This window comes from Carassius carassius, chromosome 45, assembly GCF_963082965.1.
Source record: "Carassius carassius chromosome 45, fCarCar2.1, whole genome shotgun sequence".
NCBI classification, from domain to species: domain Eukaryota; kingdom Metazoa; phylum Chordata; class Actinopteri; order Cypriniformes; family Cyprinidae; genus Carassius; species Carassius carassius.
Genome location: NC_081799.1, coordinates 4595353 through 4612906, shown reverse-complemented (window position 1 = coordinate 4612906; position 17554 = coordinate 4595353). Strand labels below are relative to the sequence as shown.

At 38.2% G+C, this 17554-nt stretch overlaps 1 protein-coding gene across 3 annotated transcripts in view; it reads right to left on the bottom strand.

Annotated features, from left to right (window-relative positions):
- LOC132127052 (ephrin type-A receptor 5) overlaps nt 1-17241 on the bottom strand; it is an 87083-nt gene extending 69842 nt beyond the window's left edge. For all 3 annotated transcript variants that reach the window (XR_009427480.1, XM_059538669.1, XM_059538670.1), the window contains exons 1-3: nt 16948-17241; nt 13363-13427; nt 4175-4838 (exon numbers count right to left, since the gene is read on the bottom strand). Coding sequence is in view for 2 of the 3 variants with exons in the window: in XM_059538669.1 (XP_059394652.1) it covers nt 4175-4838; nt 13363-13427; nt 16948-17032 (814 nt within the window). In the remaining variant the exon portion in view is untranslated. The remainder of the gene's footprint in view (nt 1-4174; nt 4839-13362; nt 13428-16947) is intronic.
- Nucleotides 17242-17554: the final 313 nt, after the last annotated feature.

Sequence of the window (17554 nt, the reverse complement as noted above, 5' to 3'; positions counted from 1 at the left end):
AAAGTCTTTATATGTGCCAATCTTCCAGCTGCCAGCAGGTGGCGCTATCATTATAATGGAATATTAGCATTCAGATGTGTTCAGGCCAGGATTCTTATCGAACATGTGAAGTTTGGCGAAGATCGAACATTTGATGCCTGAGTTACAACAACTTCTCCTGCTGTGGCGCGACATCAAATTTCGTCATGGGGCCATGGACACGCCCTTTAACAAAAACTCAAGATCTCCAAAATTTAACATTACACAGGCCTTTAGATTAGACTGACCACAAAAAATACATTTATGTCAAAACATTTCTAGGAGTAGTTTGTCGCAGCATAAAACATGTCACTTCCTGTTGCCAGCAGGTGGCGCTATGACTATAACTGAATATGGGCATGTAGATCTGTTAAGGGCAGAAGTCTTATCTAACGTGAAGTTTGGGGCAGATTGGACATTGTATGTCTGAGTTACAGCAACATCCTTTTTCATGGCGAATCATTGAAATTCGCCAGGCCGCCATGGACACGCCCTTTAACGAAACCTCAAGATCTTCCCAATTTAACATCGCAAAGGCCTTTAGATTTAACTGACCAAGTTTGATGTTGATCTGAATAAATCTCTAGGAGGAGTTCGTTAAAATACAATGCATGGAAATTACAAAAATTACACAAAATTTGCTCGTAATATTAAAAATAACCGAATTCCTGTTGGGTTTAGAATTTTGCTTCAAGAGTCTTTTTTGTAGGTATTGGTGTGTTACATGTGTGTGCCAATTTTCGTGCATGTACGTGAAACATAGCTGGAAGGCTGTTGATTTTCTTAGTATAGGTGGCGCTGTCGAGCCATTTTGCCACACCCTCTTCTGAATCTTTTATCTGACGTAAATTTGCACCAGGTTTGACGCGTGTGCAAAGTTTCATGACTTTTTGAGCATGTTAAAGCCCTCAAAAATGCGATTCATTCGGGAGAAGAAGAAGAAAAAAACAGGCATTTACTGTACATGTTGGTCAGACATCTTGGCTAAAATAAGACACAATGTAGATGAGGCTCCATGGCAAAAGTCAAAATCTGGCAACGTGAGACAAAAGGTGTCCTATATTTATGAGCACAAAGGCATGTTCCTCACCAAGAACAATAACTACAACTACAAAGCTGTGAAAAATGTTCTAAATGTAAGGGTGCAGTCACATATAACACTATATTAATATTTATAATATTATATTATATATTATATTATAATATTTCTGCAAGCAAAATCCAGTCATTTAATTCGGAGGTTTGGAAGTGATCGTAACACTTTTGACAACAGACAATCAACATTTTATGTCCATTAAATTTCACTAATCTGGCTGCAACCTAAGAGAAGAGCAGACACCACAACATTAAAGATAATGGCTTAGAGGAATGATATAACTGGAATCATTTTCAGAGCGTTCTCGGATCGTCCGTTGATGTGAAGGCTAACGTAGTTATCACTACAGTTAGCGTTCTTGGTGTGAATGAGCCTTAAGGCATTTCCTGCTGGGTAATAGCACAACCTGTCATAGTTTAACTCATAAGATCTATTCTATTTTAATTGCAAGAGGTGCAATCTCTCGAAGCCATCAGCATCTGCATTATTTCTATTCTACTCTAATAAAATGTCCTATTTATTTGACAAACTGAATGCATTCAGTGTGTCTCCCTAAAGAGCATCCAGGCAGCCCTTTCCTCTTTATCTCAGGTGACTTTCATGTTAACAGTCATGTTATAATTGTCTGCATGAAACATTTGAATAGAAACAGCACTCCACACCCACAGCTCCGTTGCTCGTTGTACCATTTTTTTCACACTGAATTACAGCCCGTCCTCTAGACAAAAGTCCTGAAAGCGTTTCCGACACTTTGTTGCCTGGTCTGCTTGGAAACCTTGCCAACTGCACAAACCAACTCCCTGTAAAGCTTACATTGCAGACGCACTGGACATTCCCTCAGGACAGCTCAATGGAAATTAATTCGCACAGAAATATCACACTGAGCTCAAAAAGAGTCCTTATCGCAAAGTGCCAACTCTGGCAGCAGACAAAGGAAGCAATCTGAGGAGAGGAGGAGGAGGAGGAGGAGGAAGGCAATGTTTCATTCACAGGACACACCACCCTCCTCCACCGCTGGAGCGTGGACCCCTCGATCACTTCCTGTCTCCTCTATCCAAACCATCATCATATCCTCTGGGCTCCAGTGGTCTGGATGGGGGTTGGGTAAAGCCATCAAAACTAAGACATGAACGTCTGGTAGGTTAATGATTAAAAGGTAAACTAATTTAAAATTAAAATGTTGTTACTATTTACCCACATTGTTAAGTCACCAACATTAAAAATCAAGAATAATCTTATGTTGCTCATTTCCATATAATAACAGTTAGTGCTCATGCAAGCTCAACAACAACAACAAAAAGTAGTAATGTATTTTAATCCATGCAAAGTGCATTATATTACAAGTCTTGAAAAGTGTATAATAGGTTTATCAAAGGAACAGCTTGAAATATAAGTTATTTGCTAATAAAGATAAATCCAAAACTGATTAGCCATAACCGAACTAAAGAATGACTGCCCTATGAATTTTCAGTTTCTGAGATGAAGCAAGACACCACTAAGTAAGATGAGCTACCCATGTGTTAGCATTTCAGGAAGAATGGTGCAGAAAGCAAAATCATATTTCACAGGGAATGAAAATCAAAAATTGTGTACAACTGACGATCAAAGACTGTGGTGCCTACAGAATCCAAAGTTAGGATGCAAAATAGTTCTACCATCTTAACCTGATGCTTCCGAGGAAAGACAAAAATAATAAAGTATTTGGAGTAGCACTATATTTGAAGGCAACAGGAGCATTGGTTTGCACAGCATCTTAACAATGCAAGACAACTGCTACTAAACAGGCTAATTGTGTCGAATCGTTAAGTCAGTTAGCTGTGTGATTGATTTTTGAGTAGATTTTGTGATTTTTTTGTCTGTTTGCATTACTTTTATGTACATTTTACTTGTTGTGATTGTATTTTCATACTTGTACTGCCATTACAGAAGTCATATTATGGATATTGCAAAGATACTGACATCAGCCATTCAAAATCCCATCCACAATGTATACTAATAACAATGGCTAAAAAAAACTCTATAACGTATTTATTTGACAATTTAACAAATCAATAACGTATTTATTTGACAATTTAACAAATCAAATCAAGGCTGATTTCTTCCATAATGTCTCTTTGAATGATTAATACTTTTTTTAGTGTTTCAGTAACTCATTATTATATTTTTTTTTACTTACTCAAATTTACAAAATTCTCCTGTTTTTATTTAATGTTGTCATTCATTCATTCAAGCAGGCAGCTCTTTCATTGATGTATTGCAGTATATCAGTCAAATTTGAGTTTTCTTTGTCATTCCAGCCTGAAAACAGTAATTTTGCATAGACACAAAGAATGGCAACAATTTATATATATAAATAAATTTTTACTAAGAAACAAATACAAACTGAACTGTTATGGTTTGATTTTGGTGGAGTTTCCTAGAACAAACCGAGCCCACCTAGAGTCTCTAAAACAAAACTTTCCTTTCAAACCTTGAAAACATTTCCTTTCAGAAGTTAATATTTGCGAGGCACAAATATTTTTGCACACAATTCACATGACTTTTAGACTCTCTGAATGCAAGTTTGTTGCAGAGTAATGGTGTAATTTCAAACAATAAACTCTACAATATCCGACATAAAGTGGGCTGCCATCCAGTTAGATTCATTGTATTGTTTAATCTGCCTGTCATTCTTATACTTTCTGACTGCTATTACACTACCAAACCACTTCTACCATTTCCTCCATGATTATAGCCGCCTCTCAGCACTGAGTCACGTAAATCCATCTAACCATCTTGAGAAAGTATCTTAAAAACCTGCCGAGTGCTCTCAAGTAGCTTAAATATGCACACCACCATTACAAACATCTCAAATTTAAACTCTGTCTGCCATAATACATGAGAAATGCAAAGCGTAAAATTACTGGATTGTGAAATGAACGTCACAGTCTGCCCACGCCAAACAAAGAGGTCAGGTTCTCATCAGCATGTGTGACATTCAGAGTGGTTCAAGGGGATACGTCACACATGTGTGGCATCGGCAGTGCTCGCATTTGCATAATAATGAAGATGTTCACCAACCTTGACAGGAGCCATTAACTTCCTCATGGCCCGCCTGGCACATGCACCTCCCAATGGGCACCAGCCACTCCCCCTCTGCACTGCAATGCATTCTGGGAAGTTCATCAGCTTCCGAGTTGTTGACACAGGTCCCTGACACCTCCAGAAGCTGGGAGGAATCTGCCCCGGTTATAGTATCCGGGAATAGGGCCAAATTCCTGACAACAAAAGGACACTTTTTGTAGAAGACTCTGACAGACACGAGAGCGATACATGCGCCCAGGTCTTGGAAAGCCAGGTAGAAGCCTTTTTTGGTCAACGGACCCAGATCCCGAACTTCCGTGTTCAACTTCAAGACTCTGTCTCCGAGATCAAGCTCTGTGAAACTCTCATCGGCCGCGATGGTATCAATCTTTGTGTATTGGCTTTCCCGAATATTTCTCCTCTCCTCGTCGTTGGTTTCATAATAGTAGACGTTGAAAGTCTCTTTGCAAGTGCCCAGACCTCCAGGGAGACTGTTGCAGTCCCGTAGAGTGAACTTGAGCTCCACGAACACTCTCGGAGCACCTTGGTTTAAGATGAGGTCCGTCTGCAACCAATTGTTCTGGTTGTGCTCCATCACCTTACACACCTGGTACGTGTGGATGGGCGCATAGTTCTCGTCCACCTCTCCGATTTCTTCCCACTAAAAAAACAAGGAGAGAAAGAGCAGATAAAAAAAGTAAATTTTTCATTCTTTTTAGGGGCTTTTGTTTGAGAGGACGGTTCACACTGCAGTTCTTGATGCCCAATTCTGATTTGTTAATTACATGTTGTTGTTGGTGGTTTTTATTTTTATTTTATTGGTCTGATGAGCATCTTACATCTTCTTTTAAAAGTGACCTGTATCCGATATCTGCATTTGCACTATACAATTGGCAAAACAACCCAGGGTGGATGTCTGGGAAATAAAACCAGCCTAATTACTGTTCAAAATTAGCCCAATTGCATTTTTTGTGGTTGCCCCTCGTCTACATCGAAATAGAAGGGTTAGATCACTTTAACCCATGGCAACAGTGTAAAGGTAGCCCAGTTCTGTGGGAAAACTGCATACTTGGCCAGAAAAACGCCCCAACTGCATTGACATAATTTGCTACCATCACTTTTTCAATGACATACAATTCACATTCTATGGAATATCCAATCTGTCCGTTTACATGGCAGTTACTTATGCACACATCCAGTTTTATTCATATCATATTTATCTCCACATGATTATGTACTGTAAATGGGGCCAAAAAGAGGATCACAAGTTGGGACTCAAACTGTAGTCAGTTAAAGTGCTGTTCCACTATATGTCAAAATACTTTCCACGAGGCCATGGCTCTGAAAAAAACACTTCTGACTGAACCTTCTGTGTAGAAGAAGAGTGGTTTCCAGTCCTAGACCTGATGTATCCCCAACATTTTTCCCAAATTCAAACTCTTCTGAACCTACTCATTAGGTTTTTAGTATAGGCACATTTTTTTCAGCTTTTTGGCCATTCATTTTACACCATTTTTATTTTTTTTGGAGCCTGAGAATACAAACTTTTGGTTTTAAAGTGCAATTTTTGAAAATAATGGCATTGTCGTCTCTGTGTAAACTAAAAAAAAAAAAAAAAAAAAAAAAAAAGAGAGATGAATTTGTGAAAACGGCGACGTCATGCACATGAGTATTATGTGTTCATTCTAAAGGTTTGCAGATTTACTTTACAAAGTGAGTTTGTCACATACTGGCCTGGCATGAATATTACAGTATTGTCTACACACAAAACTGAAAAACATTTCCATTTTTAGTACAATCACATTCATGTACACATTCATGTAATTGCACCCCGAGACCTGAAAAGGGTGTATCAGATTAGAGTAGTTTCGCGTAGCCAGATCTTCAGACTTAGCTGATACTGATAAGCGCTCAATGTCACCGGTGTAAACACAATGGCTTTCTTCTTCCATAAGGGGGTTTGGCATCATGGCATGGCACAGTGTTTCCAATTTTGTGTGCCTTATGCATCTGACGTTCAGCCAACAGTCTATGGGTGTGATGTCTGAGGCTGAGACTAGATAAAAATGACATTCAAAATGTCTACTGCTGGGAGTACTCCATACAGGACCAGGGTTGGGAACCACCATAGAAGTGGACAGTGCCCCCGTCCCAAATACAGGTCCACATTTAGGTGAAGTAATGACCGTCAGACAGTGCGTGCTTGGAAGAGGGGTGTGGGCATACTTTTATTATGCCCGCTAAAAGTGCACTCACCCATCTGAATCAAGAAATGACAAATGCCACACCCTGCGGTCCAGTAGACTTCATGGACATGTCATTTGGGTCAAGTACAGTCTGAGAATTATATATTAAAATATATTCAGTGGCTGATGAAATATTAGTGGAACTGGATGTTTCTTCAACTATGAACTTTTATAACCTCATTTGTGAATTTATCTGAGAGATAAATTAACTAAGGAAGGTGAAATATCTATTAAGGGTTTTTTTTTTATAAGGTGAGACATTTGTGCAAACATTTTTTTGTATAAAATGTTTTGTATATTAAATACATCAATATTCAATAGATTTTCACACATATTGTAAAAAATACACTTTTATTGGAATTTACAATGTCATATTTTATTCACAAGTTAGGTTTACCTTGATTCTCTGCATCACACACCACATGAAGTTTTTCTCACACATAACATGTTTCATTCATCCCATGCATGCTTTTTTGAAACACAGTAGACTACTTTAGGGGGAACACAATTTCAAATAATTGTAATTTTCTAATAAAATGTTCATAATTTTATCAAATAATTGCTGGCTGCATGGGTGAGCATAAGAGACTTATGTTTGAAAATGCTTTTTTTCAGGAAAAGTCAAGTGTAAAAATAAAATCTATACATATAAGGCATGTTAAGGTAGAGGAACACACACACACATACAACCATAAAAATTCAGTGAGTAAAATTCCATTAAACACTATGAATACATATGATGGGGAATGTTCTGCATGTGTACTGTAACATAATAGTACGGCAATCCTTAAAGCAGATTGTGGCACATTCACACACCACAACTGCCACATCTAACAAAATATGCCTGTATGCTTTGCTGTCCACAGAGATGCTCAATAACAATACATCAGGTGGCAGAGTGATTGGAAAAACAATCTGCCAGCTATAATATATGCAGTCAGGAGGCTTGTAACATGGCAGTTAACAAAGCAAGACCTCAGAATGCACACAGAGGGCCCAAGCGGCCCTTCAGCACTCTTCAAACGCACAGTCAGTGACCAGAGAGACCCTCCCAAGGCTTCATATTACCTCTGGCTGACGCTCTCTGAATGTCAGCGATTGTGAGCTATGTGGACACTAGAAGAACTGAAGTCTGGACCGCGGGGAATCATTCAGTGTGTGCTAACAGTCTGAGTCTTGTAGTTCACACACAGAAAATGCATTGCCTATACTTAGCATGACTTAAGGTGTAATCACCCTGCACTTTTCATTCTAATGACTGTCATTCGTATGCATGCGAAGAGCGGAAACCCGAATTCATGCAAAGTTGTTTCGCATCTTGCTAAGCTCTAAAGTTCAAGACTGGTGAACTTTGACGTGTGATCAAATTTGTATCATTTTGAAACTGTTGGACCAACAAAAGATCGAAACACCAAAGCGTGACTTCATAGTTGTAATAATTAAAAGAACATAAATGTTGAACTGCTTTGCTGCAGGAAAGTGGAGGAGACTGTATGCTTGTAAATTTTGGATTTAATATTTTCTGTTATGTGTTTATTTTTTTTAAAGAGAGACTGCAGAGTGTGACGTCATATCACAACCGTTTCAGCGTCTGACGAAATAATGTATGCTCAAATCTAGTGTGAGCAAGGCTTTGTTGTTAGAAGGTGTACAAATTATGAAGTGCTACATAGGCAGTAATTTTAGTTAATATGGAAATGGCATAACTGCTTCAAAATGTACAAAAAAATACGGGGCCCTGTTAGTGCATGTGGCTCAGTCATAGTTGAAAAACATGTTCACTTCAGTATACTTTCAAAAAAAGAGTATTTGTGTATTATGGAAATAATATACTTTATAAGTATACACTTAATGCGAACTGAATGTAATGGTTTGAAGCACTTAACTGCATGTGAATTGCAATTAAATAAGAATGCATTATAGTTCAAATTTATAATAAATCCACTTAAGTAGAACATAAGTACAATTCAAATTTAAAATTATAATGACATCTTTTGTCTGTTGAAATATAGTTAAGATGGACTGCTGAATGTACTGACAAGCATTTATGGTAAACTAAAATATGCTTTAACAACACAGTCTCACTCCAACTCGTCATATATTGATGCTTGGTCAGGACACCTTTGTAATGCTCAATTTACCCTTTTAGCGCCATTTTTCGAAGCATTTTTCCAGTTGTTTGTCTTAATTTAATGGTTTTCATGCATTTGAAATAAAAAACAAATAAATAATTTTATATAAATTTATACTTTCATTGGAGCACGTAACCCCACCCCTATACGCTAAACCTACCCATTTCTGAACAATATAAAACACGTAACAGGCACATAAAAGTACAGTCACAGGTATGTATTGCAAAAGCCAACCATAAACCAATAGTATTGCCCAATATATAATTTAATCATGACGATAAGCCTTTTGCATTGGCATATTGAAGTTAAGGGTTTCTTATTTAAAGCAATGGAGGACCCATGCACATTGTAAAATGATGCTGAAGGGGTACCCTGTGTGTCAAAAAGTGACGCCAAAGTGCCCTGCCCAAGTGTCAAAATGTGACGAGTTTTCATAAGCATTTATAGTCCATAATCTACTCCATTTGTTAAAATACATAGAGCACACTTTAGCAGTTACTGCTAAATTTTTACAAGATTTTAACTAAGAAATAAGTATCTGTACTATGCAAAGCATGGTCTATTTAAAGCACATTCAGTAGTTAATCGGTTTTATTGACCATTCAACATTTAGTTAGGTATAAATTCTCTCAAATGGGTTCAAAGACATTCTGCAACTAAGAAACGTATGGTTTGCTTAATTTATTCATTGTGCCCACTAACATATAATATTGTCATGGAATTATTTATATACCTGTACACTCCTTTGTTTATTTCATAAAATTTCAACATTAATGTCAAAGTCACAGCTTAGGCACATCTCATTTGAAAAACTGAACCATAAATCCATTTCCCTGTACCATTACCGCTCTTCCCTTTTCTCTTCCTAACGTTCAGCAATCAAAGGACATTCACAGAACATTTTAATTTCATTCCAATCAGCCAAACGTCCATATTACAATATGAATTTTACTCTAGGTGATCATATACAGCAAAGGGCCAAATGGTGATGCATTAGGACCAGAATAAATCAGAAAAGTGTGTGTTACAGATTTCTCCAATATGAGTCAGTGTGGCCACGATCTGGTAAATTGCATTGGCAAAGCTGCAATTTAGGGAAAGCTGCCACTTGAAATAAAAATGGGCCTGTGCGAATTTGGATCATGAAGATATCCAAGGGCGTTTGGATATTCGTTTCAACCTCCCATATGAAAATACATTACTAACACCAGGCACTCTGGGAAGAAAACATTTCTGACACATGGATGAAGACGAATAGATAATTCAAAAAGGCTTTCATTACAAACACCACATTGAGAAGGGATATTGCACGGGGATGGGTGTCACATCTGTGTAGTGATAACATGAATCATATCAAGCCAAAGATTGAAATGGCACACCTGGACAACAGCCTGGTATATTTGGTATACTAATGGCTATGCTAGTGCATGCTAATGTAGACCATTTATTAAAAATCGGATGATCCATAACCCATTGTTTGTTACATGCAGAATGAATCTGAAAATTAATTCCTTGCGACTGATTTGGAATATACAAATAGCAAACTTCACACGAAGACTCATTCCCAGTTGGAAAAGAACAGCATACTGGTTAGGTAGGTTCTGAAGTTGGGATGCTGGTTTAAGCTGGTCCTTAGCTGGTCATGTGCTGGTCCTAAGCTGGAAAGACTTTATACACTTTAATAAACTGGTTTAATTAAATATTTATCCACATACTGTGTAAACACTAATCAACAAAGAGCACATCAAATGTGATAAACAAAGATTCAAAGGCGCTTCATTGACATGCACAAAATATCTCATTAGCTTGTTTTTAAAAATACCAGAAGATGAACAAATGTCTTATGCATTTGGAAGGACATGACTTTGGGTAACTAATGGCATACTTTTTATATTTGGGTGGACTATCCCCTCAACAACAGCAGTCAGTGGTGTCCATATCCAGTATATACTATTATGTGTCAGAAATAGTCTAAAAAAACAAATAAAAAATAACCATATCATTTATTTTTCTCTTTTCTCGTTCACTTTCACAAATTTCTGTGAACCATCATCTTTCAAACTCTCTTTCATACCGTCCCCTACTGAGACCCTCTCAATTTTCTCATTCTTGCGGTCTAAATCCTTCCCTCTGCTGTACCGGCACACTTATTTACCAATGCTTTCTGCTCCTAAAACCCTAAATTCTCCCAGTGTGAGTTAGCGTGTGCTATAAGCATGCATTTACCCATAAACCCAAGCTCCCAGAGCACTTCCTCCTCGGCTTATTACTGGTGCTGCACCGCAGCGAACGAGCAAGTACAATGCACTGCCTTTCAAAAAATAACCCATCATTACCCACCAATCACCATTACCCAGCCATCCCTGTCATTGCCACCCAGAGTCCACAGGGGGCGGAGCCAAACATGACTGACAGGCTGGGTTGAAAACAGCTCCCTGCTATGATTCTGGCCGAATGTCTTTGCGTGAGAGAGTGGTGGGACATGTGAATGTGACTTTTCAGGGTGGGTGGAGAGGCTCTTCTGTTGAGCATCACGTCAATGCATTTTTCCCCTTCGGTAAGAGACAGCGGTGTGAGCCAGAGGTGCCCTAGGCCTGCACAAAGCCCGGATTTAGCTGAGCTCCTGTAAACCGCTTCGTTGACTTGGCAAATCTGGGACGCTCTGACAGCGGTTAAAGCAGCATGAAGCCAGGGTTGAAAACAAACAAACCGGGGAGAAAAGATAATCGCTGGCGTTTTGTGATGTACCTGCCAGTACAGATTGCTGATTGTAGATCCAAAAGCCTTTGAGTCTTCAAAAACCAGCATTTGACCCAATTGCGTTACCGACATAAATCATGCAAACAAGAATTGAAACTGTTGTTATTTAACAGCTCCGTTCCAAAATCCATATAGTGAGCTGTCTATTCAGACAGCATTTTAGGGAACACTTTTATGCTCCTATCTCTTCTAAAACACGAGAAGGCAATCCCAGAATGATCTAAAAGAAGAGATTTGTGTGTAGACAAACATTCGCTGGTCCCTGTTGAGTTCCATAGGAAATTCATGCAGATTTGGATCAACGAGAGGGTTAGTAAATGATAGGAGAAACTTTAGGGGTGAAATGACTTGAAAAATCTATGAAAAATTTACATATTAACAGCTCTACCGATTCACTCAGTCATTAAAATCAACTGTTCGATCAAACTTTGACACATATTGCATTATAGCAATACTATTTAACATCCCAGGCTTGCTGACATAATCTCAGATGGCACATGTCACCCTTGAGTAATTTGAACATCTAATAATAGAGCAAAAATCATTTAATCTCAATAGCCATTGAGGAGGATGTGAAAAGCCCTCTGCCGTATTTGACATTGATTTATCGCTCTCCAGATTCCACGTCATATACAGGATATCACACAAGGATGTTTGCATTTCCATCTGAGAGGAGGGATAATCATCTCCTTTAACAGGTGTTATATAGCGCGCCTGGAGACTTTGGCATCTATTGTCGGCCCGTATTGTTGCATTGGAGGGCAGGTGCAGGTAAGCACAATGCAAGCTCTCTTTTTTTACCATCACAACAGGAAACTGAATTAAGCTATAACTGCACACTGTCAACACTGGATGCAGACCACGGCTGGATAACAATAAAGGCCTCTAAAAAGCAGCTGGGATGAACAAACTGATATTGAGAATGGAGAAATCACAACGTTTGCACAGTCCAAAAGCAGAACTAACTCACAAAGTACGTGTTTATAACAAAGTATGTGTTATAAAGTCAGAAATCAGAGATATAAACTCAAAATCGTAAGAAAACAGACTTTTTGTCCCTCAGAATTGGACTTTAAAACTCACTATATATCTCCCAATTTTTACTCCATGTATTGCAATTGCGACTTGATTTAATGCAATTCTGAATAGCAAGCAATTGCGAATGAATATCTCACAATTCTGAGAAAAGTCAGACAGTGAGGTATTTTTATTTTATTTTATTTTTTTGGTGAAATTGGGCTTCCATATAGCCCAGTCACGGTACCAGCAGAAAAAAAAAATCAGCACAATATTGTTTAATTATTGAAAAAAAATCCCAACAAACATTGAAAAAATTTGTGAGTATTTCACAGCCCTAGTCGGTGCACTATTCTTGGAACGGCAAACTGGGTGATGTCATGATAAGAAGGTCACATGATGGTGTTGCTTATATTTTTTATTTGGGGGGGGGGGGTGTAAAAACATTGTGATACTGACAGACCTGAAGCAAAACTGGGATATATATTTTCTTGTTCTGTTCGAGTTTGCAGCTGCTTATTCCTGTCAGCTTGTCAAAAACAACCGAGATACTCAACACATGTTCCTTTTCTCCTGACACACCATTTCATGTACCTTCAGCTTTCTTCACTTTGGCATTCTCAATGGAAATAGGGATTCCAAAAACAGATATGTATATAAAGTTGGACATTTCTCGTTAAAATTCAACACATTGTTCAGTAGGTTTACCAGCTTGCTGGCTCAACAGAAATGAATCACACTCTAAGTGTCACAAAGAAATTAGAACAGCGGGTTAAGTGTGTCTTTGTGCCTCTTTTAGAACAAAAAGGGCTTCCCCTTCTTCTCTGTTTGTCTCTGACCTCTCATAGTCCCTCTCTCTCTCTCTCTCTCTCTCTCTCTCTCTCTCTCCGTGCTGCACACTCCATGTTCTATTATTTTTCACTTTGAAACTGTCTTTTCTGCTGTTGAGGGAGTCTGAGACCTTGAGATGTTCTCCTAAATCGACTCTTAACTCAAAGTGCGGAGAGACAGGAAGATGTGTGGAACTCACCCCATTCTTCGGGTAGGCGACCCACCCCAGGTCACCAATGACAGAGCGAGAGTCCAGCAAGTTCACTGCGGGAGAACGAGAAACAGGGACAAATCAATGAACTGGAGTTGTAAAAGCAATATTGAAGGAGCATTTATATGCAGACCACATATCACATTAGATATATTCTTTATTACAACATCGTCTTACTCAGATCTTGTTGGTTTTTATAGATTTCAGTAGCACTTTATTTCACAGTGCTGTTGTTACATGCACTTACTTTTGTAATACATAATTACTGCAACTATCCCTAAACCAAACTCTAACTGTATAGTAAGTACATGTTACTGACAAATATAACATGTTATTACATTGTAACAATGGCATCTTAAAATTAAGTGCAAACTGTATTTCTGTAAATACACTGTACACTTTATCTTCAATCACATTCAATCACGTTTTTTTAATCATTTTTTTATCCCTTAATAACAATATAGTCTCAGTCTATTTGTTTTATAGACATTTATAAGTAAACCACATATGGATATAATGCAAATAGATTTTAAATTGAACATTTTTTTAAACATATTTAATTTGTGTCATTCAAAGTAAAATAAAATGAGTATATCAATTACATAAATGCAATGACTAAAACCCTTAAAATAAAGATGCATGTCTGTAAAATGTTTAAGATTATGCCAATTGCGTTTTATTGTAACAGGTCCCTAATTTAATAAGGACTTGGGTCAGAAATAAATAATAAAGTCCCAGACAGAAAATATTATGTATCCAGACACTTCACATCTGGATGCCTGCTAAAACAAATGAAATCACATGGGCTTGTTGCGATATTCATCGAAATGTTTCAGAACATAGCAAAAAATAATTTGAAAATACCCTATAGAAAATATAAAAGAACATGGAATAATATCTGTTGTATAATCTTTGACCTTGGCTAAATTGAGTGCACATTCTATGTGAGATGTCTATTAATCAAGCCAGTCTTTCTATATTATTGTGCCAGTATTTGATACCCAGAGTAGGTCACAGGTTCTTTTTTATCTGCTGGAACCTTTTACGAAAGAGTACCGCCACGGCTAATTAGATGACCTTTACATTCACAATCCAATCAGGGCTGCATTTTAATTTGACCTTGTGTTGATCAAAGGTTATGTGGCGAGACTGTTTAGCATGTGTGAGATGACTCACAATAGCAATATCATTTTGGGGATCAAAACAACAAGCTAATGATTAAAACACCAACACAAATGTCATAACGGAGCTAAAAAAGAAGATGTGAAGGGTAAAGATTTGTTCATCAAAACCTCTGAAATTTAAAGTACATATTTAGGATCATTTTTGCACTTCATGCCCTGATAAACAAGACCAACAGCTGAATGCGAATAATGGCTATTGATCTCAAATATTATGTAACCTCAAATTTGATAATGATTCGTGAGAACACTAAAACACATTTACATTGAATCCACTTGTGTCCTATTTAAATGAGGTCTAAATGTGTTTCTTTTGAATGACAGACATCCACGTACATTGTCCTACTTAAACGGAAAAATATCCTGGGGAGAGTCGCATAAATCTAATTAGCAGGAAGAAAAGCAGTTCTGAACTAGATAAAAGAGAGGTTATGTCCATCCTTAGGCAAATACAAATGTTGAAAGAGGTGCGGATATGTGGAAATCTAACTTCGGGAGGGGGGTAATACATTTTAAACTGAAAAAAAGAGAAACACTGAAGAAGAAGTGTATGGAAGATTCGTATGTTGCAGAATATTTAACGGAAATATTCTGATGTGTCGCCTTTCTGCTTTGGAATACTCAAGGATAAACAGTCCAATCGTACTGTAACTGCAAATATTGTTAACGTTCATTAGAAAATGCAGATTACAGCGGGTCGCAGCTCTCCGAATCGACAGGTTTGCTGTAATTCTAGCAAACTATCGCCCCTATTGTGGTTTTGGAGTGGCCGTTGTCCCTGTCGTCTGCTGGGCCATTGTGCCAGTCTGTGTAGGCACCCGAGCGCCCTCCCCCATCCTGCTCTCATTTTTTATTGTGCCATCATCAGCGTACAATCAATCAACTCATCCCCACACTTGTCACTGCACTATCCATATGCTGACTTCTGCTCATTAGAATATTTACATATTCTATAGTCTGCGCACTTCAGCTCGAGTGATAAATCGGAACACATCAATTTTCCTCGCAGATCATTTGTTGACATTTCCCATGGTATAACCGGGTGAAATCTTTTTTTTATGTACGCTGGTTAAAACGTCCAGTAAGGGTTTCACAGGAATACAGTTTTGTATCCTGGGAAATAAAGCTGTAAAATATGAAATATGATTTGTAGTCGGTGCCTGCTGTACTCTGACCACTACAAAGCAAATTTAGGGAACTTTGATGAAGCCGTGTCTGTGCTTCCTTTGTCTTTACGCCTTTCATGCAAATGCAGCATCCCACGTGTACACATCAGCTCTCACAAAAAGAAGACATCATATTTTTACCAAAAGTGCCATTGGGGTCCAATGCAACATATATTTTTGTAAATGAAAGGTTGATTTAAAACCTTAACAAAGTTCCTCATATATTTATGTCTGTGTGCGCTGAGAAATCATATTATATAGGCATTACATTTCATCTATTGTTCAATATCTGTGTCTTGAAAGATCATGCTACAACAGGTCTTTAATAGACCGCTGAATTGATTCTTGTAAAGCTTGACAGTTGAGCTTCAGTGAATAGTGCTTTCATTCTGATCTGAGCTGTGATTGTGAATGGATGTTCTTACTGAACAATACAGATCATCAAATATTTAAAGGGACCCAGTGAACATGTTCAAAGGCAATGAAGCGATTCACAACATACTTTATGAATTCATGTTTTCAGTGAATGTGCTATAGTGGATTGAGAGGTTTAGAAAGCACCTGGCTGGGAGTTTGGTGAACTGGAATCACTGATCTTCACAGGATCTTCTGCTCCATTAAGAGCGTGGTGTGAAATCATTGTTGGCTTTGTGGATAATATATTACGTTATGCTTCACATATGATATTTCATGCTGTATGGAGAACATTTCTGTTGGAGAACCATCCACGTCATATGCCACAAAAACAGGCTACTACCTAATAAAACGTTCTGGACAAGATCTGACAGGTTTTTGATGCATTTATTCTTCTCTAATGTTCTGTATTTGTTCTTGGTAAATTCTGCTCGTCTATGAAAAACAATGGTTCCATTAAAAACCAAACAGTTTCACAGTCTAATGCCATTTTAGAATCTTGAGTTCTACTAACAACTTCTTAAAATAGTTTTCTGGTCATTTAAAAAAATAAAAATAAATAAATAAACAGTATCGTGATAATGTAGCGAACTCGGAATCCATCGCACGGATCAAATGGGTCTTTAATTTAACATTAAAAACTTTTTTTTTTAGTCTCCAACAACCGTATAGCAACCCAAGACCTCATGGAGCCAAAAACGGTTCCTGATCTGAAGAGTGTTCTTTGCTGAACCTTCTTTTCCAAGCGCAATCCAGTGATTGTCAACCATCAATCCCTGCAAACAGCACCGTTCCCGGATCCCGCGACTCACCTTCATTACCGGGGATGCAGAAAGTCCTGAACGCGCCGAGACTGAAGACGCAAATCCAGGCGATGTAACTCCACCGTGAACGCATACTCGTTGACTGAAGAAACGTGCCGAATGAATGAAAGTACTGGACTCACATCAGCACCGCATCGATCCTTGGAGAGTTACGGAGGACATGAGGCGCGCGGAACGTAGGTACGCGGGAGTAAAAGCGCATTTGCGCGGAGAGCGGTGAGTGTTGAAGCGCTCGGGTTTGAGACTCCCGGAGCTGTCAGACACCCACACAGCCGACAGCATGAAGAGGAGGAGGAGGAGTAAACGACCACAGCTCTCCAATAGACATCAAGCACTGCTCATGACTCCAGACTCATCCAGACTAATGAAGGTGTAAGTCAGACGAATCATGCTAAAAATGACAGCTATGTGCACATTGTGTCAGTCGTGTATTATATTGATTGTGTTGGATTGATATTACACTGAAATTGCCCTTTAATGCGAGTAATGAAGCAACACGTTCTAAGTCTGTATGCTATATAATATGATATAATCCCATGTAAAATGTATTGAGGTAAAGACGATAGACTCAGTAAGTATATCCTGTACCTAAATA